Genomic DNA, 26,183 nt, shown 5'->3' on the forward strand with positions numbered 1-26,183 from the left:
CACCCTTGCATCACTTCCTATACATACATTTGTCCCCTCACCTTTCATCCCAATTTAGTGTTAACATATTTGGATTAAGTCCATATTCTGCATTTTCATTATTATGGCTGTAAATCTTGATGGCTGAACTAAGTGTTGTAATAAGATGGCATTTCTTTTTTTTTATTTATTTTTTATTTTGAGAGAGTCTCATTCTGTTGCCCTGGCTGGAGTACAGTGGTGCAATCTCGGCTCACTGCAGCCTCCACCTCCCAGGTTCAAGCTATTCTCATGCCTCAGCCTCCCAAGTAGCTGGGATTACAGGCACCTGCCACCACGCCCAGCATATGTTTGTATTTTTAGTAGAGGCGGGGTTTCTGTGTTGGCCAGGTTGGTCTCAAACTCCTGACCTCAAGTGATTCGCCACCTTAGCCTCCCAAAGTGCTAGGATTACAGGCGTGAGCCACTGTGCCCCATCTAGACGGCATTTCTTTGTAAGAACAAGCTTTTATTTGCTTGGTTTTCATTGCTTCTCCAGGCCTTCCAGATCCTTTAACAGTTTTATAAGATGTCTCTTAATCCAGTTTTCCCAAAGGTAATCTCTACCAGATAATCCAGCCATTCCCTTCTTTCTTGGACCCTCCTCCCAACTTCCCTCTGTCCTCCAGTTTAGACTGGATGCTTTCTATGCCTGCCCCAAAATATTCATGGAGGGTCCTGTTTCTTGGATCCCATGCTACTTTTTTTTATGGGGAGGTACCTTTTTTTTTTTTTAATTTGTTTTGGTGGAGCACATCCTCAAGTAGCTTTCTGAGAAAGAGTGCATGGAGATAAATGGTTTGCCTGTCTCAAAGTGTCTTTATTCTTCCCTCACATCTGATTGCTATTTTGATTTGATATCAACTTCTGGGTTGGAACTGACTCTTCCTCAGAATGTTGAAGGCATTTTTCTGTTGTCTTCTAGTTTCCAACATTGCTCTGAAGAGGTCCCATACCATTTGGATTTGAATGTGACCTTTTAAAAAATCTGGAAGCTTTTAGGACTCTCTCTCTTTCTCTCTCTCTTTTTGGTGATTTTAAATTCTAAATATATGCCTTGGTCTATTTTAATTTGAGGGAGCACTCATTGGACTGTTTTAATCTAGAAACTTGTGCCCTTCAGTGATTGAACTGTTGGTGTATTATTGATTTGATAACTTTCTTACATTTTCTCTTTCTGGAACCCTTAATATTCTGGAACCCTTAATATTCAGCTATTCTCTCACTTTCTTATTTTTAAACATTTTACACTTCTTCATCTCTTTCTCTTTTCTTTTCTATCCTCCCTCTCTCCCTTCTCTCTCTTTCACTCCCTTCCTCCCTCCCTCCCTCACTCCCTCCCTCCTTCCCTCCTCCCTCCCTCCCTCCCTCCCTCCTTCCTTCCTTCCTTCCTTCCTTCTTTCGAGTCTCACTTTGTTGCCCAGGCTGGAGTGCAGTGCCACAATCATGGCTCACTGCAGCCTCGAGCTCCCAGGCACAAATGATCCTCCTGCCTCAGCATACCAAGTAGCTGGGACTACAGGTGTATGCCACCACACTCAGCTAATTTTTTAATTTTTCTGTAGAGATGGGGTTTTGCCATGTTGCTTAGGCTGGACTTGAACTCCTGGAATCCTCCCTCAGTCTCCCATAGTTCTGGGATTACAAGCATTAGCCACCGTGCCTAGCCATCTCTATTTTCTAGGAGGTATCTGATTCATCTTTACTTTACAATCCCTCTATTAAATTTTTGATTTTTTTCATTGTACTTTTAATTTCTTGAACTTTCTCACTCACTAAATACACATTGCGTGTCTCATATCTGAAATACTTGGGACCAGAAGTGTTTTAGATTTTGGATTTTTTAAAAAATTATTTTGGAGTATTTCCATTATACTTACCAGTTCAGAATCCCCAGTCTGAAAGTCCAAAATCTGAAGTGCTCCAAAGAGAATTTCCTCTGAGCATCATGTTAGTGCCCAAAAGCTTTGGATTTTGGAGCATTTGGATTTTGGGATTGGAGATGCTCAACCTGTGCACCTTTTGATCCTATTCCTGTTTTGTGGGTACAGTGTGTTCTCTTATCTCTGTGAGGTTATTACTTACATGGATTTGACTTTTCTCTTCTGTTCCCTGAAATGTTTTTATTTCCTTTGGGTTATTTAAAAAAATATATTTGTTTCATGTTAACAGTTTTCTTGGCCAGGCATGGTGGCTCACGCCTGTAATCCCAGCACTTTGGGAGGCCGAGGCAGGCAGATCTCTTGAGGTCAGGAGTTCGAGACCAGCCTGGCCGACATGGTGAAATCCTGTCTCTACTAAAAAAAAATACAAAAAATTAGCTGGGCATGGTGGCTCATGCCTGTAATTGCAGCTACTCAGGAGGCTGAGGCAGGAGAATCGCTTGAACCCGGGAGGGAAAGGCTGCAGTGAACCAAGATTCCGCCACTGTACTCCAGCCTGGGCAAAAGAGAGAGACTCTGTCTCAAAGAAACGTTTTCTTAAAATGCATTGGCTGTATTTCATATATAGCAAGGAGATGTAGAGACACTAATTGGGCAGTTTGTGGACTTGGGCAGGACTTTTCCAAGTCACTGCTGAAGGACTGGTTCAGATGGGGCTATTTTGGGGAGATCCTCTAATGTCACTATCTGAGGTCATTTTTCTGAGTGATTCAGTTTCCTGAGAGGAATCCTCTCGACTTTTCCTGGGAGAGTGTATGTCTGGCTGCAGCATTCCAGCATCCAAGTGGGAAAGGGGCTTGGCGTGTTTCTTACCCTTCAATGTGTAGACTTTTGCTTGTCCCCTTTTCTCTGTAGGTCCTTCTGCCTTGGGCCTTCATGTATGTCCACCGTTCCTGGGCCAGAGCCTCCTGGTTCACCCTCTCCAGGGAGTGATTCCTGGCCCTCTGCTGGGTGGCAGGTGGCCGTCACTTGGCTACTCAGGGTTGGGGAGGGGATCTAGGGTCTGATCAGTTCTTACAGACTTTCAGCCCTACTGTCTTCAGCCCTCCTGGCCGTAAGGCCCTGAGGAGTCCCTGAAAACTCAGTTCCTGAGCCTTTTCGGGCTTCTGCTTCTGGGTGGTTCCCCCCTGCAGGAATCTGACTCTCAGCTTTCATCACTCTAGCAAGTCAGCTACTGCCTGGCCATCTGCTTCCCAGCTTCCAGAATCTTGTTGACATCCTTCATTACTCATCATCACCCCTTATGGATTTATGCCTTGTTTATTTCCTCTACTGTCATTATAGTGGAGTCTTGGAAGGAAGCAGCGATAAATCTGTCTGCTCAATGTGCCATGTTTTTCTAGAAGTCCACTCACTGTGGGGATTAAGCAGGGATGTGACCAGGTCCATTAGGGATGTAAGAGCAAGGATACTGGCCTCCAGTGGAAGAGGGATTACTGAGGTGGGGGGTGGGATTGGAAGCAGAGAAGAGTTTTGTTTGGTGGTTAAGAACCTAGACTGGCCTGTCCAAGAGGGTTGACCTGAAGAACTCTAAGAACCTTTCCGGGCTGACAGGTGCTTTATGGGACCTTGGGGAGAGGTCACAGCATTTTGCCAGTGTCAACTTGGACCTGGGTGGGAAGGAGGGGAGGCCCTGGTCCCTGGTTTCCTCAAAGCCAGCATTTCTACAGGGAGAGAGGCAGGCTAGGTAACATGTGGGGTCCTTCACTTCACCCCATGGACACCCCATGCAGTGACTCCATGACCAGATCCCAGGGGTGGCCAGGGGAGCGGGCCCACATGTCTCTCCTGTCAGTGGTGGGCAGCTCTTTGCAGTCTTGAGGTGAGAGTGAAGCTTCTGACCGGAGTCACCTACTGTCTGCTTTGACCTCTTGTGGGACTGCCCAGCCCTGCTATAGTTAGCTTAAGGAGGGGCATGGAGGGGAAGGGCTGATGGTTTTGGGGATCCGGGTGTGTCGGCAGCGCAGAGAACCTGGCAGTCAGCCTGCCAGAGGAAGGAAGGGCTGGCTGACGGCCACCTTGAGTTTCTGACTCCCAAGATAGCACCTGGGCCTGATTCTGGCAGTGGATTCTGTGAGGGTCACCTCATGCTCCCAACTTCTCCCACACATCCAGGGTGGGCTGAGAGGTTGTTGCGGCTTCAGCTGCCCAGCAGCAGGCCTGCAGGAGCCACATGTGCAGCGAGTCAGCACTGGGGCAGCCAGGAAACAAAAGGGCTCGGCTGCAGCCCAGGGACTGTTGGTGCCGGGATGAGGTGCATTGGACCCCTCAGCCCCTGGGTCAGAGGACCCCCTGGCTGGGATGGGTGAGCCCCCAGTCTACCTCCTCGAGCCACGGAATGATGGCGGGAAGGAGGGAGCCCAGGGCCAGCTGACCCCACCACCGCCGGCTGACACTCTGCCCCGGGTGCAGGCCCAGGGAGGCTCAGGGAGCCCCAAGCCGCAGGAGAACTTGGGACACTCCTTTTTCCCTGCCAGGCCTCGCTGCCATGGTTTTGAACTTGTATGTGGGGTGAAGTATTTGAGGCCAGGCTCGCGGTTGAATGGGAGGAGCCCTGCACTGGGGGTAGCCCAGTGAGTAGACACAGCCTGGTGCAGGCAGCCTGGGCCTGGCTCCAGATCCTGGCCATCACGTCCCTCTTGCGCGACCCGGGACAAGTGACGTATGGGCCCTGAGTGCATGAGGGGAGATGATGGTAGAGTCTGCCCAGGATGTTGTGAGGAGCAAATGAGAGGGTATGCCCCCAGCACCCTGGACCAGCCTGGCACGTGGTCATCTTGGGCACTAGGACTGCATCCAGCAGCTGCTCATCTGCCAACGCCCATGTTAGAGGATCTGTTTCCAGCCAGCATGGGCAGTCTGAGTGATTCCAGGAGGATTCCAGGGTTCTCAGTAGAAGTCTGGTCACCTTGGCTTTCTTCTCCGCAGCTCTGGGCAGAGTCAGGGGCCTGTCACTGGCCAGGGGACTTAGGAGACCACACAGACCACCCACCCCACCCTGGGTCTCCCAGCTGCCAGGCCCCCTCCTCTGAAATCTGGGCTTCGGGATTCCATGGTCTGATCCACCCTCCCAGCCTCTCTCCACACCTGTCTTCAGCACTCTTGGCCCTGTTTCCTGACCCTTTCGTGTTCTCCCAGCCTCTCCACATCTCGGAGTGTCTCTTTCTCTCCCTGCTGGACTCCAGGATCCATCACCTTTGCCCTTCTTCCTTGTGCGACCCCCTGCCTGTCCCAATCAGGACTGTATGCTCATCCCAGCCATCTGGCCTGGCACCACCTACCCTGAGTCCACCCAGACTGGAGAACTGGAGGGATTTTGCCTCCCCATCTCCCCTGCCTGGCTAGAGGCCCCAGGTCCCATGGGTCCTGCCTCCTTCCATGCTTCTGCCCAAGTCGTGGCTGCCTGGGTCATCCCCAGCCCCGCATGTCTGCATGGCTCAATTCTCCCCAGCCACTGCTGCCCCCCAGAGGGCCCCAAACCTTCCTCCAGGACAGCAGTGAGCTGTGGGCGGGCTGGTCAGCATGCCAGGGCACTCCTGCTGCTAAGCCGTTGTAGTGGCCGCCTAAGGTCCAGCAGGTACAGCAGGCTGGTCACTGGTCCCAGAAGCAATAGCATGCCTGAGGGCTGTACAGAGTGAGGCAGGGGCAGAAGCAGGTGCCAGCCGGACCTGGGCCACCCTCCCCAGGGCCCCGGACTCCATGCTCGCTGCCTCGTGGTGGTTCTGGGCAGCCTTGTCTTCACCACACCGCAGCAGCAGGAGCGTGTGGTGGACACAGATGGCACCTGCTCGTGTCTGCCAGTTTCCCCGCCACCGCTGCCAGGGAATGCCAGCTGGAGGAAGGCAGGAGTAGATAGGGTATGACAGAGGCTGGAGGCCAGCCCTGTTGGGGAGTGGGGGAAACAGGGGACAGGCACGGATGCCCTAGGCTCTCTCCCAGGGGAGGGGCTGCTTTCCAGACCTTGCCCTTCCACAGATGACCCGAGGTCTCTGCCTGGGTGGGGCCGTCAGAGGCTCTGTTGTGTCAACTGTGATGTGATGTTCTCCGGATCCTTGTCGGGCCTGGCTCCAGGGTCTGGGCTCAGACACGGAGGCTGCAGGGTCGGAGAGCAGGGCCACATGAGGGTTTGGCGGTCCAGGAGGCCTTCTGAGGGAAGGGCCCTGGCAGCGTGTGCAGAGGCCTGGGATTGGGGTTGGGGTTGTTTAGCCAGCTGGAGTGCCCAGGAGGTGAGATGAGAGAGGCTGGGAGGGCCTGTGCTACTGGCTGCAGGTGGAGGATTGGCTGAGCCGAGCGGGGAGGCTGGAGTTTCCTACAGTTGTAGGGCTCTGTGCCCCCTCCCAACTCTCCTCCTCTCCTGGCCCCACCGAGGCTTCTCCGATGGGTCTCACAGGCTGCGCCCCCCTCCATCCTCCCGTCCCATCTCTAGCCATGTGTGGAGCCTGTGCCTGGATGACCCGCCTGCCAAGGACATCATTGACTTCCCATCAATGCTGCCTGGGGTCCTCTATGATGTGAGCCACCAGTGCCGCCTCCAGTACGGGGCCTACTCTGCCTTCTGCGAGGACATGGATGTGAGTGGGGCTGGTGTGGGTGTGGGGGTGTGGGGACCTGGCAGGAGGGCTTAGGGGACAGCTTTCACCAGCCTGTGGATGCCAGCCTGGGAGCAACCTCGTCTGGGCTGGGCTACGCCCCTGAGTGACACTGTGAGACGTCAAGTGGCCTGTGGGAGAGGCCAGGGATGGGCGGCCACAGACCCAGCTCTGAATTCTGGGTCAACCGTGGACCGACTGTGACCCTTCGGGCAAGTCCCTTCGCCTCTCTGGAGCTGGCTCATAAGAGGGAAAAGGAACCCCTGTGGGGAGGGTCTATTTATCCTGGCGAAGATTGCCTGAAGTGATCTTCTAACAGGAGCGTTTCCAGAGGAGGGGCTGGGCCGGGAGAGGTGTGGACAGCTGGGGACCGCTCTGAGCAGTGCAGCCCCGGGCGCCCCACACCACCACGTGGTCTGGGGAGGAAGGTGGGAGCAGACACACAAGAAGGGACCTCTGGGGGTCTGTGGGCCCCTGCCATGTGGAGGGGTGCCCAGGGCCAGGGACCCTTGGGGACGGGGGGGCGGCAGGGTGGGTGGCGGCACTGGGGAGGGGGTGAGGCTATGGCCCATGCCCTCCTCCTCGCAGAATGTCTGCCACACACTCTGGTGCTCTGTGGGGACCACCTGTCACTCCAAGCTGGATGCAGCCGTGGACGGCACCCGGTGTGGGGAGAATAAGGTAGGCAATGTTTCCAGTCCCGGCAGTGGATGTGTGAGAGGCCAGACCTCCTGCTGTGACCGGGCCCTGGAGTCAGCCCCGGCTCACAGAGAGCCCCATGCTCTCTGCAGCCCAAGCCCCCGTCTGCAAAGTGGAGGCATTGGGGCCAGGGCTTGATTCCATGATTCTACAGGGTGTCTTCAGCTGAGTCAGCACGTGGGCTGTTTTACTCCCTGCTCAGCGCCTCCATGTGGCCTGGGTCACAGATGATTGTGATGATTGCGAGGGGGCCTCTCTCACCTTCCATCCTTCCCCTCTGTGCCTTTCGCAGCCTTCCCACCCACCTTGTTCTCACTAGGGTGAGGATGACTGATAGGCTTGGGGGTGGGGTGGCTCTACCTCCGTCTGTCTCGGTAGTGGTGTCTCAATGGGGAGTGCATACCTGTGGGCTTCCAGCCCGAGGCCATGGATGGTGGCTGGTCTGGCTGGAGCGCCTGGTCCATCTGCTCACGGAGCTGTGGCGTGGGCATACAGAGAGCCAAGCAGCAGTGCCTGCAGCCTATGTGAGTGTGGGGCCCAGGGTGCCCTGGGCAATGGGACAGAGGGACCCAGGCAGTCAGCCGATTGCAGGAGCTTGGCTCTGTCCCAGCCCCTGGCTCTTAGAAGTGTCCTCATAATGGTCAGTCTGAGTGTCCAGGCCACCTTGAGTCACTTTCAAGGAGTGTTCTGAGGGCTGACAGGGTCCCCACTGCCGACCCCTTTGCAGAGAGGGGGACACTGGGGCCCAGAGACTGGAGAGACTCAGCAGAGGCCACGTGGCAAAGCAGCTGCTGGCTGGAAGGAGGCAGGAGAGGGCAGTGGGGAAGAGCATGGGCCCTGGACCTTAGATGGCTCAGGGTTCGAATCCCTTCTTCACCCCTTCTCTGGGCCTCCATTTCCCCACCTGTATAATAGCAGTGCCCATCCAGTAAAGTTGTAGTCAGGGGCAAATGCAGTTTATGCAGGCCAGCCCCTCAGCCCTGCAGCTCATCTGTAGTGGGCACTCAGCAGGAGGGGCTTGGTGGCCTCAGAGGCACAACAAGGGTCTGAGATGAGATGGAGCAGCTGGGAGGATGGGACAGCACTGAAGGGGTGGCCTGAGGTGAGTGACTTCACCTCTCTGGATCTCTGTTCCCCATCTAAATGGGGGGGCGCAGGGGGTGTGAAGATCTGGTGAGAAGCAGAGGCCAGTGGTACTGTAGACCGAGGCACTACCCGGCTGATCTTCACTTCAGGAGGCCACCCGGGGCAGGCATGGGGTTCACAGCCAGCCCCACCCAGGGCCCTGTGCTTACCCAAGACTGGCCTGTGCCCCTCCCTGCCTCCTGGCCTCCAGGTCTGAGCTGGGTGGGGGCCAGCGACCCTGGCCTAAATGTGGAGGATTTCAGGAGCTGTGCTCCGTCAGACCTTTCAGCTGGCTGGGGCTCTGGGCGCTTCCTTTAGACCCAGGCTGGGGGTACTGCCACCAGGAGGAAGGCTGAGGACTCAAGGGCTCGTTAGGATGCTGGTGTCATGGGCTGGAGACTCGGAGTAGTCCCTCCAGCCAGTGCCAGTGATGCCTGCAGCTTGTCCCAGCTTCTCAACAGCCCTCTGCAGGGGCAGCCCCAACCCCACTTTATACATGAGGAAACTGAGGCCCAGAGGGTGGCCGAAGACTTGTCCACGATCACACAGCAGGTTGGGGGCAGAGCTCAGGCTTCCTGCTGCCACCTCCCCACAGGTCCTTACAGACAGGGAGGGTGTGTCTGGGCCACAGGGTGGGCAACCCAAGGGAGGGGAGCAGCGTGCACAAAGCTGGGCAGCAGGGATCTTGGGGTGTGGGTGCAGGAGGAAGCTGCTTGCTCTGGGCTGTGGCCATGCAGTAGCACTCACTGGGCCCTCACTGGGGTCCACCCCGGTTCTCCCCACAGGCCCAAATACAAAGGCAGATACTGTGTGGGTAAGCGCTTCCGCCTCTGCAACCTGCAGGCCTGCCCCGCTGGCCACCCCTCCTTCCGCCACGTCCAGTGCAGCCACTTTGACGCTATGCTCTACAAGGGCCAGCTGCACACATGGGTGCCCATGGTCAATGACGGTGAGTGCTGCCTCCCATGGAAACATTGAGACTCAGAGGGCGGCGAGCGGTGTGTGGGTCCAAGGTTACCCTGTGATGCAAGCAGGAGACCCAGTCTCCACCCCAAGCCTGGGCCACTCCCACTGTCCCCTGGGGCTGCTGCTGGCCCCTAGCTCCCCAGTCTGCAGCCTTGCAGATAGCTACCAGCCCAGCCGGAGCCTCCAGCATGTTTGTGCTGCTTGGGAGCCTCCAGCCTGCCATGGATGTGTGTCACGGAGGGGTCTTCCTGGTGGCCTCCATACTCCTGCTCCAGCTGTTGCTGATGACTCTTCTACTTGGGCCCCCAGTGAACCCCTGTGAGCTGCACTGCCGGCCCGCGAATGAGTACTTTGCCGAGAAGCTGCGGGACGCCGTGGTTGATGGCACCCCCTGCTACCAGGTCCGAGCCAGCCGGGACCTCTGCATCAACGGCATCTGTAAGGTGTGCCTGGTTAGGAAGAGGCTCTCCCAGCACTGCCTGCCCCCAGCCCCACTGGCGGGCCCCAGGTTCTCTCCTGGTCCTCCTCGGGCCACCCTTCCCATGCTCTACCATCGGGCTTCCCAGCCCCTACCCTCTATGACCTCTAAGGCAAAGCCCCTACCACGCCTCCTGGCACTGGAGACCCCCCCCCCAGTCAGGCCTCGCCCCACTGCGTCTCCTTGGATGCCTGCACCAGCACCGCCCCAGCCAGGAAACCGGAGCCCAGGCAGTGGCTTGACCTCTTGCTGGCTGGCTGACCCCAGGCAGTGGTTTGCTCCCTGATAGAGGGGTTAAATGAGGTGGCACAGGTGACATGAAGGGCTCTGAGCCCCGAAGAGTAGCCCTCAGTGTTTGGTAACAATTTATATTCTTATTTTTAATAACAACGATGGCCTCTCCTCTTTGCCCATGTCTCCAGCCACCTACTTGTCCTTGCTTCTTGCCCTCTAAACCACTGGGGTATCAAGGCCTGGGCTCCGAGGAGGACCAGGAGGGAGGTGCCAACCCCCAGTGCCTTTGACGTTGAAATTCCCTGCACGCGCTGCTCAGGAGCCCGTGGCGTGTCAGATCCCCTGCCTGCCCGCAGGCTTTGCAGAACTCTTCCCTTCTCTTGTCTCTTGTGATGCTCATGACATGCCTTTAAGGGAGGGGTGGGTCTCCCTGTCTCACATCTGAGGAAACTGAGGCTCAGGGAGGTAGAGAAGTTCACCTGGGTCAGAGGCACAGCTAGGGTGGGGCAGGGCCGGAGAGAGGCCTCCCGACCCCCACTCCCAGCTTTCTTCTCCTGACCCTGGCTGGCTCCCGGTGCTGGGGCCACAGAGGGCTGGCTGCCAGCACCAGGGGCCTCCCCTCCTCGTGTGTTGCAGAACGTGGGGCTGTGACTTTGAGATTGACTCTGGCGCTATGGAGGACCGTTGTGGCGTGTGCCACGGCAACGGCTCCACCTGCCACACCGTGAGTAGGACCTTCGAGGAGGCCGAGGGCCTGGGTATGGGGTGGGACCACTGTGGGGAGGGGTGTGCTCTTCACCTGGTGGCCCCTTCCCCATCTCCCCCGGGCCCCTGTCCTTGGCCTCGTGGCCCCCACCCAGCCTAGAAATGGCTAAGCAGGGAGGGCTTGCTGGGGTGGATTCTTGCAGGAGTCAGGGGACCCCTGGCCCACATGCAGAGACCTGTCCCCATGGGGAGTCTTCCTGTCCCAGAGACCCCAGGCAGGGCCACCCCAACTTGTGTGTGGCCCCTGGGCCTTTCAAAGAATGGTCGTCTCCTCCTGAATCTTCTGAGACCCCAGCTCCATGCCCTCACCTCTGGTCTGTTTTGCACATGTTGCTGAAATACTGACTGTGTGCTAGGTGATGAGGACATGCAGGTGAAGCGCTCAGTTCTGAAGGGGAACAGAACCTTCTGGTGTGATCAGTGCAGTGGAGGGAGGCCCAGAGGGCTGTGGGAGCACTGAGGAAAGAAGGTCCTGGCCTGGGGAAGTCAGGGAAGGTTTCCTGTAGGAGGCGGAAGTTGAGCTGAATCATAAAACTCAGAAGAGATGGAATGGGCATTCCAAATGGAGGAAAGAGCTTGCGCCAGAGCCCTGGAGGCAAGAAGGGAAGGCAGGGCCAGCTATGGGGCCTTGAGTGCCAGGCTGAGAAGCTTAGATTTCATCCCAGAGATGCAGTGCAGTGTGGTGGATAAAGCACTGGCCCTGGAGGCTGCTTATATTGCAGCAGGACGCTCATGCACGTTACTCTTCCTGTCTGCCTCACTTTGCTCATCTGTAAAACGGGGATAACAATAGTACCATGCTATAGGGCCATTACCCATGAGCTTACACATGTGAAGTGCTGAGAGTAGTGCGCGGCACGTGATGGGTGTGATGGAAGTGAATGAATAAAAGCAGGCCGCGTGGGGATGAGGAGGGTGTCCCAGGAGAAAGGCCTGGGCACTTTGGTTTTTTTTAGAAAGAGAATGCCAGCCGGCCCTTAGAGTAGGGGATGGATCCAGCCTTATGATGAGACCAGTTTAGGTCCCCAAGAGAGGAATGACGGGGCATGGCCACGGGGTCAGGATTTATGGCACCTCCGCAAGGTTTTGGTGACCTATGACCGATCCGAGCAATTTGGGGAGCTCAGACTTTAAAGCTAATGGTGAAATCTTTGGCATCAGCAGGCGGAGGCAAGTGGGGAGAGATGTGAGGGGAGCAGGTGGGGATAAGCAAGCTTCTCACCCTGGGCACAACCCTTGCCTGACAGGGTATGTGGACGTGGGGCTGATCCCAGCCAGCACACGTGAGGTCCGCATCCAGGAGCTGGCCGAGGCTGCCAACTTCCTGGCACTGCAGAGCGAGGACCCGGAGAAGTACTTCCTCAATGGTGGCTGGACCATCCAGTAGAACGGGGACTACCAGGTGGCAGGGACCACCGTCACATACGCACGCAGGGGCAACTGGGAGAACCTCACGTCCCCGGGTCCCACCAAGGAGCCTGTCTGGATCCAGGTGCCTGCCTCCCGAGGCCCAGGCAGGGGGAGCAGAGGTGGAGTCCCCAGGCCCAGCACCTCCCATGGTAGGTCTCGTCCTGGAGGAGTGAGCCCTGGGTTAGTCACAGAGCCTGGCTCTGAGCCAGACCCTCCTGCTGAGGCCTCTACCTCGGTTTCCCCATCTTTAAAATGGCCCAACTGTGTAGCTGCAGTTCACAGAGGTGGCTGGGGTCAGCTCCTTTAAGACTGGGTGGATGGAGAAGACACCTTGTGCTGACGGGCCCCCGCCTGCCCACCCAGCTGCTGTTCCAGGAGAGCAACCCTGTGGTGCACTACGAGTACACCATCCACGGGGAGGCAGGTGGCCACGGCGAGGTCCCGCCGCCCGAGTTCTCCTGGCACTATGGGCCCTGGACCAAGTGTACAGTCACCTGCGGCAGAGGTGAGAAGTGGGGCAGGCACAGCCCCGCCAGCAGGGGCTTCATCTCTGGACAGGGACACTGGCTTCAGCTCCCAGCTCACTGCTGGGCCACCATGGGTTTAGAAGTTTGCTTCTCTGAGCCTCAGTTCCCCATCTGTGAGATGAGGCTAGCAACCACCCCATGCCCCAGGCCCACTGGGAGGGTAAATGGATGAGGCAGGTGGGTGCTGGCTCGCGGCGTGTGCTCAGTGTGCTGCAGCTCTTGGCGTTCTCCCTCCAGTGGACACAGCTCCCCCTTGATTTTGTCCTTGCTCAGCTCCGGCAGGTTTTGTGCCTGCATTTCTGCTGCGTCCCGGAGACCAGTCCAGTGGCCCCTCACCACACTGACTTATTTCCCTGAACTGTTTATGAAAAGTAGGGCAATTTCATTAACTCCGACTCTTCCTCCCCATATTTCCCTCAGTCTCCCCCCATGCTCCTCAGTCTCCCCTCTCTGTCTCTTTGTCTCCTCCCCACTGCTCCTCAGTCTCCCCTCTGCCCCTCCGTCTCCTCCCATACTCCTCAGTCTCCCCCAATGCCTCTCAGTCTCCCCCCATACCCCTCGGTCTCCCCCCAATATCCCTCAGTTTCCCTCCGGCCCTCGAGTACCCCCGCCACGCCCCTCAGTCTTCCTCCCCCGGCTCGGTCTCCCCCGCCATTCCTTGGTCTCCCCCCAGCCCCCCAGTCCCCCCCGACGCCCCTTGGTCTTCCTCCCCCTGCTCGGTCTGCCCTGCTGTTCCTCGATCTCCCCACACCTCAGTCTCCCGCTTTGTCTCTTAGTCCTCCCCTTTCCCCCTCAGTCTTCCCATCGTTGACACTCAGTATCCTCAGGGTCTCAGAATCGGGAATCTGAGATACAGACATTTGAGCATTCCTTCAAATGCTATTATGATGACAAAGTGAAAATGGAGAACTGGGCAGATACCTTCCAAAGCTAGGAAACCCATTTTATCTAATACAGCTGTCTTTATTTTATTTTATTTTATTTTGTTTTATTTTATTTTATTTGAGATGGAGTCTCACTCTGTCGCCCAGGCTGGAGTGCAGTGGCGCGATCTCGGCTCACTGCAGCCTCCGCCTCCCAGGTTCCAGCAATTCTCCTTCCTCAGCCTCCCGAGTAGCTGGGATTTACAGGCACGCACCACCATGCCTGGCTAATTTTTTATTAGTGGTAGAGATGGGGTTTCACCATGTTGGCCAGGCTGGTCTTGAACTGCTGACCTCAGGTGATTCGCCCGCCTTGGCCTCCCATAGTGCTGGGATTAGAGGCGTGAGCCACTGTGCCTGGCCTAATACAGGTGTCTTTAATTGGACAAACGTGAAAACCAACAAATACATTTGCAGCACTAGACATTTGGGGAATTGTCTTTCAGCAAATTGGCTGCTTTGCAGGTGGACCACTTAGGAGCGTCTGCAGAGGCAAGTGCCCTGTGGTGGCTGGAACAGACAGGGGTTCTTTGTCTCAGGCAGGAAGTCCCAGGTGCACAGTCCAAGCTGGCGGGACCTGGAGCTGACTGGCCCTCAGCCACACCATCCTTGCCATAGCAGCCTCCCCTCCACTCCTGCTTGCCACAGATGGTGTCCTCCCTTCCAGGGCTCTTGCAGTGTTCTAGGCAAGAAGAAGGAGAGAGGAAAGGGCTGACTCCCAGCGAGGGACTTGTGCCTTTTTCTCCTGAGCCAGGACTGTGTCCCAGACCCCCCTAGTTGCAAGGGAGCGGCAGTGGGGTGTGTTTTCAGCAGGTCCCACTGCTGCCTTGAATAAAATCAGACTCTGTTGGTGAGGAAAGAGGGGGATGGATGTGGGACTGGCAGCTCAGGGGAGGGACAACTTACTCTCGGGACCACGGGGCAGGGGGTGGAGCAGAGAAGGCAGAGCCACCAGCAGACGGGGTCCTGCAGCTGGGCCTCAACAGGCAGTATGGAAGTGAGTGTCCAAGGTGAGGAACGTGGCTGTGCAAGGTCCCCAGGTTGGACAGTGGCAGAGGATGTAAAGGACTGGAGCAGTGCCAAGGCTGGTGTGGGGATGGAGAGCAGGGGCTGTCCATTGATGCCCCATTTCTTGTCCAGACATTCTCTGAGCCATTGGGAAGGGTGTGGATGGTGGGACCGTGTGTCAGTGGCCCCTGGACACACTGGGCCCTGAAGGCTCAGGCAGCGGCTCCTCCAGCCATGAGCTCTTCAATGAGGCTGACTTCATCCTGCGCCACCTGGCCGCATGCCCTTCACCCGCCTCATCACCCAAGCCAACCCCAGGAAGGAGCAGAGGGAGCTGGTCTTTCATTCTCTTCCCAAGGCTGAAGCCCCAGCCCCCGGTCACCCCTCACTCCAGCCTGGGCCACCCTGGACACTTATGGTCCTCCTCTTTGGGTCCCTGGCTGTGGTAATAGGCCTCAGGTCACGTTCAGTTTCCCTGAGGGGAAGGTGGCAGGAGCCACGGCTGGGTTTGCATGCTAGCAGCAGCTGGCATGGATCGAGCTCTTCGGATGTGCCGGGCACGGGCCGAGCCTGCACATGCAAGAACACATGCAGTCCTCCCTCCAGGACATGGCAGAGGCAGGATTGTCGCTCCCACTTCACAGAGGAGGACGCTGAGGTTCAGAGAGGCCAAATGAGCTGCCCAGGCATCTCAGCTAGGATGCAGAGGGTCTGGGCACCCAACCCACTAAACCTCCACACTCTGCCACCCCTCCAGGGGCAGTCAGAGGGGAAGCTACATAGGAGAGGGGGTGGGTGAGAACCAGGAGGACAGCAAGGAGGCGACGGTGGAGGTCTGCCTTCATCCTGACATGGGCAGTAAGGCATCCTGACATGGGCAGTAAGGCGCTGTTCTGGGAGGGTTCTGGCAGAGAGGGTGTCTTTGGGTCTTGGGCGGTGGGCACCTGGGTGCCAGTCCCAGGCTGAGCGCCATGGCCCCTAGGTGTGCAGAGGCAGAGTGTGTACTGCTCGGAGCGGCAGGCAGGGCCCGTGGACGAGCAGCACTGTGACCCCCTGGGCCGGCCCGATGACTGCCAGAGGAAGTGCAGCCAGCCGCCCTGCCCTGCCAGGTGAGCCCGCCCCCATCCCCCACCAACTCCCCACCCCCAGGCATCCTGGGTCTGCCACAGGCCCCTACATCTGGGTCCCCGGAGGCCCTGGGGAGGAGCAGAGGGAGCCGGGCTTTCATTCTCTTCCCAAGGCTGAAGCCCCAACCCCCGGTCACCCCTCACCCCAGCCTGGGCCAGCCTGGACACGTATGGTCCTCCTCTTTGGGTCCCTGGATGTGGAAATAGGCCTCAGGTCATGCTCAGTTTCCCTGAGGGGAGGGTGGCAGGAGTGGAGGGGCTGTGCCTTGTCACCAGACTTTGAGGGCAGGACACTTACCTGAGCTTGGAGCTCTGGAGAATCATCCACTGGCTTCTGGCACTGTCCAAACCCCGAGGTCCTGGAAACCCAGCCTGGCCCTCCCTGCTGGTGAGCCTGCCAATGCCACCTGTCTGATGCCATACTGATGAGACCTGTGTGCCCTCAGCAGGTGGTGGGCAGGTGAGTGGCAGCTGTGCTCCAGCTCCTGCGGGCCTGGGGGCCTCTCCTGCCAGGCTGTGCTCTGCATCTGCAGCGTGGGGCTGGATGAGCAGAGCGCCCTGAAGCCACCCGCCTGTGAACACCTTCCCTGGCCCCCTACTGAAACCCCTTGCAACCACCACGTGCCCTGTCCAGCCACCTAGGCTGTGGGGAACTGGTCTCAGGTGAGTGTGGGATGGGAGGGGGCCCGCCTCCAGCTCCACCCTTGGTCTTCAGCTACGGGGAGGCAGACAGCCTTCCTGGAGACCTTGTGGGTGGGAGGGAACCTGGGCATTCCAGGGTCCAGCCCCTGACTCTAAAGCCTCAGGGATCAGGAAGCCCCTGGCAAGCATGGCCACAGTCATGGCCTTGAGCTGGGAAGGGCCAGAGAGGGCGGGCTGGGGTCTCTGCCACTCTGACATCAGGCAGTGGACAGGTTACCCAGCCTTGCCCCAGTGTCCCCTGGCAGCCTGCCTCCCAGGCTAAGCCCCTCACCCTGGCTTCCCCGCAGTGCTCAGTGACATATGAGGAAGGGACTCAGCACCGAAATGTCCTCTGCATCAGTGACACCGGTGTCCCCTGTGACGAGGCCCAGCAGCCAGCCAGCGAAGTCACCTGCTCTCTGCCACCCTGTCGGTGGCCCCTGGACACACTGGGCCCTGAAGGCTGAGGCAGCGGCTCCTCCAGCCACGAGCTCTTCAACGAGGCTGACTTCATCCCGCGCCACCTGGCCCCACGCCCTTCACCCGCCTCATCACCCAAGCCAGGCACCATGGGCAACGCCATTGAGGAGGAGGCTCCAGAGCTGGACCTGCCGGGGCCCGTGTTTATGGACGACTTCTACTACGACTACAATTTCATCAGCTTCCACGAGGATCTGTCCTACGGGCCCTCTGAGGAGCCCAATCTAGACCTGGCGGGGACAGGGGATCGGACGCCCCCACCACACAGCCGTCCTGCTGCGCCCTCCACGGGTAGCCCCGTGCCTGCCACAGAGCCTCCTGCAGCCAAGGAGGAAGGGGCACCGGGACCTTGGTCCCCGAGCCCTTGGCCTAGTCAGGCCGGCCGCTCCCCACCCCCACCCTCAGAGCAGACCCCTGGGAACCCTTTGATCAATTTCCTGCCTGAGGAAGACACCCCCATAGGGGCCCCAGATCTTGGGCTCCCCAGCCTGCCCTGGCCCAGGGTTTCCACTGATGGCCTGCAGACGCCTGCCGCCCCTGAGAGCCAAAATGATTTCCCAGTTGGCAAGGACAGCCAGAGCCAGCTGCCCTCTCCATGGCAGGACAGGACCAATGAGGTTTTCAGATGATGAGGAACCCGAGGGCTGCGGAGCACCCCACCTGCCCCCGAGACCCAGCCCCACGCTGCCCACTTTGTACCCGGTCAGCAGCACCCACTCCTCTCCTAGTCCTGACGTGGCGGAGCTGTGGACAGGAGGGACAGTAGCCTGGGAGTCAGCTCTGGAGGGTGGCCTGGGGCCTGTGGATAGTGAACTGTGGCCCACTGTTGGGGTGGCTTCTCTCCCTCCTCCTCCCATAGCCCCTCTGCCAGAGATGAAGGGCAAGGACAGTCCCCTGGAGCCGGGGACTCCCACCTTCCCAACCCCAGGACCAGGCTTATGGGACCTTCAGACTGTGGCAGTGTGGGGGACCTTCCTCCCCACAACCCTGACTGGCCTCGGGCACACGCCTGAGCCTGCCCTGAACCCAGGACCCAAGGGTCAGCCTGAGTCCCTCAGCCCTGAGGTGCCCCTGAGCTCTAGGCTGCTGTCCACGCCAGCTTGGGACAGCCCTGCCAACAGCCACAGAGTCCCTGAGACCCAGCCGCTGGCTCCCAGCCTGGCTGAAGCGGGGCCCCCCGCGGACCCGCTGGTTGTCAGGAATGCCAGCTGACAAGTGGGAAACTGGAGCGAGGCAAGTGGTGTGGGCTGGGCGGACAGGGAGTTTGCGTGGGACCTTGGTGGCTGTTTCCTCATCTGAAAATGAGCAGAGTGGGACACAGGCGCCGTCTGTCTCGCCTTCCTTGGGGCGGGGGTTCCCAGGATTAGGGGAATGAGGGGACCTGGGGCCCATTCCTGGGCAGCACAGGGGGCCTCAGGGAAGGCAGGGGCAGGCACACTCTGGCAGCACAGCATGCCCCAGGATGGAGCTGGCTCAGACAGCTGCGCAGTGGGGAGGGTCCCTGTGTGGCCGCCAGGCCCAGTCCTGCCCAACAGGCAGCAGCTTCCCTGAGGCTCTGCCTGGCTCCTCCAGGCTGGACTCAGCCCACTGCTACCTGGCTCTGCCCTCAGTGGCTCCACCCTCCTTTGGCAGTGACCTGCAGACGTCTGAGCTGCATGAAAGAAGCTGGCTAGTGCCCCCTCCCTGGGTCCCCAGATGGTCGCTGCAGGAGAAGCAAGCTTCTGCTCAGATTCCTAATTTTGGGGTGGGAAGGGGCAGGCTGAAGCCCACAGGGCCTGTTTTGCGCGGGGATAGCCAGCGATTTGGCTGCTGGTACCAGGACCCAGCCTTCCTTCCCTGGTGCCTCTGGGAAGCGACGAGGCTGGTCAGGATAGCTGGTCAGGGGTGCCCACAGGGTCTCCTCCCCCGAACCTCTGCACCAATGACACTGGAACACAGGCCCTTTGTCCCATGTGAGCAGGGACGGCTGCTTGCTGGGGGGATTTGACTTTTCATTCTCATGGTCTTCCTGGGAGGTGGGTGGAGGAGCCTATTTTGCAAGTAAGGAAACTGAGGCCCAGAAGAGGGTCCCTGTCTTGCTGAGGTCTTGCTAGCCTAGGTGGGTAGTTTCCTGGCTGTGGAGGCCTGGCGAGGATGGGATCTGCCTGGCTTTCACGGGTCTGTGCCCCGTAGTGCTCTACCACCTGTGGCCTGGGTGCCCTCTGGAGGCCGGTGCGCTGTAGCTCCAGCCGGGATGAGGACTGCGACCCTGCTGGCCGGCCCCAGCCTGCCCGCCGCTGCCACCTGTGGCCCTGTGCCACCTGGCACTCAGGCAACTGGAGTAAGGTGCATGAGGATGGAGCCAGGACAGGCATCCCCAGGGCATGGGGTGGAGCCCTGGTTCCCCACGGCCTGTGTTCCGAGAGCGGCAGGGAAGGGGAGGGCTCCAGGCTGCATGTCTACGTGCCTGATCGCACCGGATTCCGAATCTCTTGGGAGTCATCTCATCTTTGTCTGGCTTGACCTGTCTCCTTTCCTCTGTATCTTTGACCCCATCTGGACTTGTTCCTCCCTTTCTCTGTCTGTCCCAGCCCATGGCAGCCCCTGGCCATGCCACCTTTTGCCTGGGGCCTGCCAGCCTTGGCCTCTCGCTGGGGCTCTTCAGGGATTTGCCCCCGGCTGGGGCGTGGGTCTGATGCCTTTCCTGCCACACGCCTCACGGGGTCATGCCTGTGGGCCTGCACGTGGGGATGTGTCCACACAAGTCTCTCGGTCCCCAGTGCTCCCACAGCTGTGGCAGAGGTTCCTCAGTGTGGGACATGCAGCATGTGGACACGTGGGACCTCCGGCCACTGTGGCCCTTCCGTTGTCAGCCTGGACCTGCCAAGCTGCCTGTGCACTGGCCCTGCGGGGCCCAGCCCTGCCTCAGCTGGTACATGTCTTCCTGGAGGGAGGTGAGGCCTGGGCGTTGAGTTGGGGGGAGGGGACACCCTCAGACCCTGGCTGTGCCCTGACTCCTTCCCTGCCCACCCAGTGCTCCGAGGCCTGTGGCGGTGGTGAGCAGCAGCGTCTGGTGACCTGCCCAGAGCCAGACCTCTGCGAGGAGGCACTGAGACCCAACACCACCCGGCCCTGCAACACCCACCCCTGCACACAGTGGGTGGTGGGGCCCTGGGGCCAGGTGAGCCAGGCTGCAGGGGGGAGCAGGGAGCAAGTGCTTGGTAGCGCCTGGTCAGTCCTGGGTTGGGTGAAGGAGCTGTGGAGTGTGTGCTGTGAGCCAGGCTCTCTGTGGCCCCTGCACATGCAGCAGTCAGTGGACGAAGCCCTGCCATGCTGGTGCTCACACCTGACAGGGAGAAACAGACAAGGAAAGGGCACGTGTGCTGTGATGTCAGGGAAGGCCTTCCGAGGAGGGGTCTGGGGTCGAGACCCGAGGGAGGAGTCAGTGATGCCAAGGACAGGGATCGAGGGGACAGCAGGTGTGAAGTCTGAGGCAGGAATGATGAGCTTGGGGAGATCAGGGCGCCCAGCAAAGGCCAGCGGCAGAAGGGGGCAGAAGAGGGGCCTCGGATGGGCAGGACACCTTCTGCTGGGCCTGTTTGCAACTGAGGGGTTCAGAAATGTCAGATTTGGGCCCTGAGCTGGGTCCGGGAGTCAGCTGGGCCAGCGTTTGAGTCTTTGTCCGACTGGCTGCTGAGTGACTCTGGGCAGGTTGCTTTGCTTTGCTGGGTCAGTTTTCTCATCTGTAAAATTGGGACGCTTTGGGAGAGGAGGGTCAGGAGGATTAAATGGAGGAACGCAACAAAGCACAGGGCCGGGCACAGCACGACACTGGCACAGACTCAGCACATGTTTAGGGCTTTCAGACCTGCACCTGTTAACAACAAAGCCTGGCGGGCTGGGCCCCGGCTGTGAAATTGTCTCCACCCCTCCTGCCCATGGGCTGCGGCAGGTCCTCTGCCCTGTCCCTCGGGCACAGCGGTGTCTCGCCCACGTCTCTGCTCACTGCTGCATCAGGGCTCCGTCCCGGGGCCCCTGCCCAGGCCTCTCAGGCATGTCCCGTGTGAGGGGCTCACTGCCCTGCCGCCCCAAGGGCTGTCCCATGGTTCTCATGCCCCTTCCCTCTGCAGCAGCCGATCCCACAAGTGAGAGTGGGGTTCCAGCACCAAGTGGGCTCTAGGAATGGGAACAGGTCCTCCAGGAGGCACTGAGAGGGCGGCTGGGAGCAGGGGCAGGCCAGTCAGGCACAGGGCACAGGGACGGCTTCCCAGAGGAGGTGTCCCTGCCCCCACTGCTAGGGCTGGCCCTGGAGACACTCATTCCTCCCCTGCTCCCCCCAGTGCTCAGGCCCCTGTGGTGGTGGCATCCAGTGGTCACACACTGGTCAAGTGTGTCAACACCCAGACGGGGCTACCCGAGGAAGACAGTGACCATGTGGCCACGAGGCCTGGCCTTGTGAGCTCCCGGCTGTGTGGCACTGAGGATTGTGAGCCCGTCGAGCCTCCCCGTGAGTCCCCCGACCCCAAGCTCTCTGCTGAAGTGAGGTGGGGCGGGAAGGGTGATGGGGAAATTGGGTCTTCAAAGCATTGCACCCACGGCACCGGCTGGCTCCATCTGTAGTCTGGGCTCATGAGCCACTGGAAAATCCTGATGCCACAGGATCCCATGCTGGAGGCTGGGCTGTGCTGGGAGTCAGTCAAGAGGAGTCCCAGCTACACAACATCCCGCAGGCAGCTTTCTGACCTCCGGTGAGTAGAGGGAGTGGCCTTGGCCCCTGATTTGCTGTGTGAACCTGGGTAAGCTCTTTCCCCTCTGGGTCTCAGTCTTCCCACAGTGAGACCAGGGATGTCCCTGAAGCTGTGTGAAAACTGGGCCTGGGTGAGTCCCTGTCCCCTCCCCAGCCCTGGCCTGTCCATTCCCTGGCCAGAGGACTGCCTAGAGTGAGCAATGGAACCACAGGAAGGGCCTCCCTTCCAGGGTCCTGCTAATCCCAGTGGTGGGGGGTTTCCTGGCCAGCTGGGTCCTGGTGGAAGGGCCTGAGCTAGAGGTGGTTCTGGATATCCCACCCCCCCGCCTCCAACACACACACACACACACACACACACACACACACACACACACTCACACTCACACTCACACTCAGACTTCCTGCAGCCCCAGCTGCTCTCAGCAGTGCTGAGGGCAGGAAATGGGGTGGCCCTGGAGTGTCACCTGGGCTCCCCTCACCAGCTGTGTGGCCTTGGGCTCCATTTCCCTCTCAGGGCCTTCATATGCTGAATAAAGGGGCTGCCAAGCCCCATCCTTGCATAAGTGAGGTCTGGGCATGAAGGGCACAGCACTGCGTGGGGATCCAGGTGGTGCTCAGGGAAGGCGGCTTTTTCCCCTTCCCCAAAGCCACTGTCATCCCCAATTGCAAGGTCAGGGAGAGGGCCTGGGGCTGACCCTGCCAGTCTAAGGAATCCAGGAGCTGTGGCCTGAAGAGCTGCAGCCCCTGTGCTATTGGCTGTCTGCCCCCTGAGCCTAGGACAGAGTCCTCAGCCACGGCCCTCAAGCTGGCATTCGGGGCCCCCTGCAATCTCCCCAGTCTGCCTTCTCCCCTTATCCAATGCAGCCTTCTCTACCTGCGCTGGCTCCTGGGCAGCCCTCATTTGGGCTCAGAGTGGCCCCTGCCATGCCTCGCTGCCATGCCTTGCTACCCTGCCTCTGGCAGGGGTGGCCTTCCTGCCACAAACCCCATTACCTCAAGGCCCAGTGGCAGTGCCCCCACCCTGTCCTGCCTGCCCTCAGCACGCACCCAGCCAGCATCTCAGAGCACTCTTGTGTGCTGCCTGAGCTGGGTTCTGGCATCACATCTCTCGCCTTCATGGCTAGAGCTGGCCACAGGGAGTGGGGTGGTTATGATCTCAGGGGATGAGGACCAGATGGGGCAGAGAACAGGAACTGAGGCCCCTGGGGGCCTAGAACCAAGGACGGATGGCCCAGGAGGCTCTGGGCTTGCAAGGTCTCCCAGGGGCGGGTATGAGTGGGCTGCAGGGAGTGGGCTATGGGGGCTGGTTAGGTGGCTGAACTGGAAGCTGTCCTAAGTGAGGAGTTTTCTGCCACCAGTGAACAGTGGAGGGGCAGCTGGGAAGGTGTCTTGGACTTTGAGACCTGGAATTCCCAGGATGTTTTGCTGGTCTGTGGGATAGTTGGCGGGACAGGGGGAAAGCCGGGAAACTCCAGAGTGTGCGGTCGCTGCAGTGACACAGCATGGCCACATCCATTTGCTGTGGAGGTGGGGTTGACAGAGGAGGGAACCGAGGCCCAAGAGGTGAAGCAGCTTGTCTGAGGTCACCCCGGGCGACCAGGATGCAGGCCTGCAGATGTGCACTTTGGAGCTCTGCCTGGAGCTGGGGTGGAGGAGCCTGCCTGCTGCCTCGTGCCCTCTGCCGGGCCTGAGGGATGTCCCTGGCACAGGGCTGGCTGCTGTCCTCCCGCTCTTCCTCCCCAGGGAGGTCTGCTGGAGTAAGCAGGGCCCAGGCGGCAGGTGGGGGCTGTCAGCAGTGGCAGTGGCATCAGGAGCAAGGCCAGGAGGCTGGAAACAAGCCACTTCCCAAAATGGCTGTGATAACCACGGGGCAGGAGGGCCCAGCCAAGCCTCAGCCCTGACAAGCACAGCCTGCAGCCGGCCTCCCTCCCCACTGGGCCTGGGCTTAGTCCCTGGTTTCTGCTGACAGCCTGTAGGGCCCACTCTCTCTAGGCTTCGTGGCCCACCTGAGAAGTGGGAGGCTGGCCTGGGAGATGGGACCTGTGACTCAGAACCCGAGGCTGTGTACAGCCCCTGTGGCTGGAGGTGGTCACGGAGGTCTGGCAGGACAGATGCACTGGGGCAGGGGGCGGTGGCGGGAGTCGGGGGCAGAGGCCGCTGCAGGTTGGCAGGAGGCCCCGGGACCACAGTTCTGTGCCAGGATCTGTTGGGGAACACCAGGGGTGAGCAAGGATGGAGATGGGATGGCAGGGCGTCGCCCTGGGCAGGCTCTTTAACAGGCATGTGAGGGGGTCAGGGTGGGGTCTCAGGACCTTTCCTCCAGAAACCTCAGCCCAGCAGCGCCCGTTCTCGAGTCCTGGGGTCGGCCGTGAGTAGGTGGGACAGAGACACCAACAGTTGGAGACCTGCAACTCCGGTTTGGGAGCCGCTCCAAAAACCGGGGCTCTCTGCTTGGTGGGGAGCTGCTGGAGCCTCCTTAAGGTGGTTGGGGTGGGGAGCCAGGTTCTGGGTACCCCAAACCACTGGTTCTGATGCCTCTCTGCCCCCCCCACTCCAGGCTGTGAGCGGGACCGCCTGTCCTTCGGGTTCTGTGAGACACTGTGCCTACTGGGCCGCTGCCAGCTGCCCACCGTCCGCACCCAGTGCTGCCGCTCGTGCTCTCCGCCCAGCCACGGCGCCCCCTCCCGAGGCCATCAGCGGGTCACCCGCCACTGACGGTGCCAGGATGCACAGACCGACCGACAGACCTCAGTGCCCACCACGGGCTGTGGCGGAGCTCCCGCCCCCTACGCCCTAATGGTGCTAACCCCCTCTCACTACCCAGCGGCAGGCTGGGGAGCTCCTCCCCCTCAAAAAAGGTATATTTTTATTCTAACAGTTTGTGTAACATTTATTATGATTTTACATAAATGAGCATCTACCATTCTAAAGCACAGTGTGACTTCATCTTGGATTTGGGGAATCTTAAAAGTGAGAAACTCTTCCCCCGACCCCTCTGCCCAAAACTCCACCGCTGCAGCACCTCGGCAGGCACGGCTTTTCACCTGCTCCTCTGGGGCAGAGCTGCAGGGGGCAGCGTAGCAAACGAGTCCCTGAGAGCATGGCATCTGGTGAGGCACGGAAGGCCTCGGAAGCCGGGGGGCTGCTGCCCAGGGAGGCCTGTCTGCAGAGGGTGGGGTTCTGGGGGCAGGAGGGTCTTCTGGGCAGGGGCACAGCTTGGCCCTTATTTGCTGCCTGCCTTCAGCTCAGGCTCCCAGCCTTCCCTGGGGCCCCACTCTGTGGTCCTCAGAGACCTGTTCCACAGGGATTGAGCCCACCTTGTCACTTGCAGGGACTGCCCCCTGGAGTGGTGGGGACTGGGGCCCCCATGGGCACCTCCCTGGCTCTGTCTGTTCTATCTGTTGACTCTTCTGCAAAAAGCGGGCAGAGAGGGGAAGAGCAGGCTGGCCAATTTTGCCCTACTGTGTCCCCATGTGTCCCTTCATCTCTGTGCCCAGAGATAGGGCTGGGCTAATTGCCACTGCCTTGGAGTGGCCCCTTTCCCACCACCAGCCCAAGCAACAGGTTCCTACCATGCTGATCTATGGTCCAGCACCTGGTACCTGCCTACCCACAGCCCCTTCCCCTCCCATAAAATCTAGTCCCATGGAGCCAGACAGTGGTGCCCACAGCTGGGAACAGATGGGCATGAAGGTGCTTTGAAGAGGGTCCTGGCCTGACCAGGGGCGGGAGGCTGGAGAAGGGGCGGACACTGTCCTCCCAGGCCCAGGCCCAGCCCTGGATCCGACCCTGGCCTCTGGCTGTGAGCCTTAGACTCAGCCGTTGACAATTTCCTCCTCAGCCCTCCCCCTGGAAGGTGTTACGCCCCTTCTACAGGTGGGGGACACTAAGGTTCAGAGAGGCCACCCTGCAGCCTACAGGGGTCACCTTTCACATTCTACTCTCCAGGGTATGACATCCCTGGACGAAAAGCAAGTGTAGCCCTGGAGCCTGCATGTGGCAGCCGCGGCCGCTCAGGGCTGGGTGTATGCTGGGGATGGAGAGGACACCACTGAAAATCACTCCTGGCTGGGCGCGGTGGCTCACACCTGTAATCCCAGCACTTTGGGAGGCTGAGGTGGGCGGATCACCTAAGGTCAGGAGTTTGAAACCAGCCTGGCCAATGTGGCGAAACCCCATCTCTACTAAAAATACAAAAATTAGCCGGGTGCAGTGGTGGGCACCTGTAATCCCAGCTACTTGGGAGGCTGAGGAAGAAGAATCGCTTGAACCTGGGAGACAGAGGTTGCAGTGAACTGAGATCACGCCTTTGCACTCCAGCCTAGGCGACAGAGGGAGGAGACTGCGTCTCAAAGAAAAGAAAAGAAAGAAAAGAAAAAAAAATTACTCCTTAGGGACTGAGACCAAGAAAGAGCATCAGAGGCTGAACCCCTTGGTGATGAGCGTCTGTCCCAGGACTTGGAAGGGAGGGAGGGGAACGTGGC

At 59.2% G+C, this 26,183-nt stretch overlaps 1 protein-coding gene across 1 annotated transcript; it reads left to right on the forward strand.

The window, feature by feature from the left end:
* Positions 1 to 4,262: 4,262 nt before the first annotated feature.
* On the forward strand, positions 4,263 to 24,629 carry LOC103784671 (A disintegrin and metalloproteinase with thrombospondin motifs 7-like). The gene is given in 20 exon segments (XM_055098548.2): positions 4,263 to 4,463; positions 5,147 to 5,538; positions 6,388 to 6,532; positions 7,139 to 7,231; positions 7,628 to 7,773; positions 9,160 to 9,323; positions 9,650 to 9,785; positions 10,689 to 10,810; positions 12,065 to 12,309; positions 12,591 to 12,732; positions 15,668 to 15,794; positions 16,262 to 16,475; positions 16,802 to 17,595; positions 17,597 to 18,206; positions 19,146 to 19,298; positions 19,733 to 19,906; positions 19,987 to 20,133; positions 21,293 to 21,322; positions 21,324 to 21,459; positions 24,257 to 24,629. Coding segments are annotated over 20 exon segments (4,329 nt in total). The 3' UTR covers positions 24,415 to 24,629.
* Positions 24,630 to 26,183: the final 1,554 nt, after the last annotated feature.

Source organism: Pan paniscus, chromosome 16, assembly GCF_029289425.2.
Source record: "Pan paniscus chromosome 16, NHGRI_mPanPan1-v2.0_pri, whole genome shotgun sequence".
Taxonomy (NCBI): domain Eukaryota; kingdom Metazoa; phylum Chordata; class Mammalia; order Primates; family Hominidae; genus Pan; species Pan paniscus.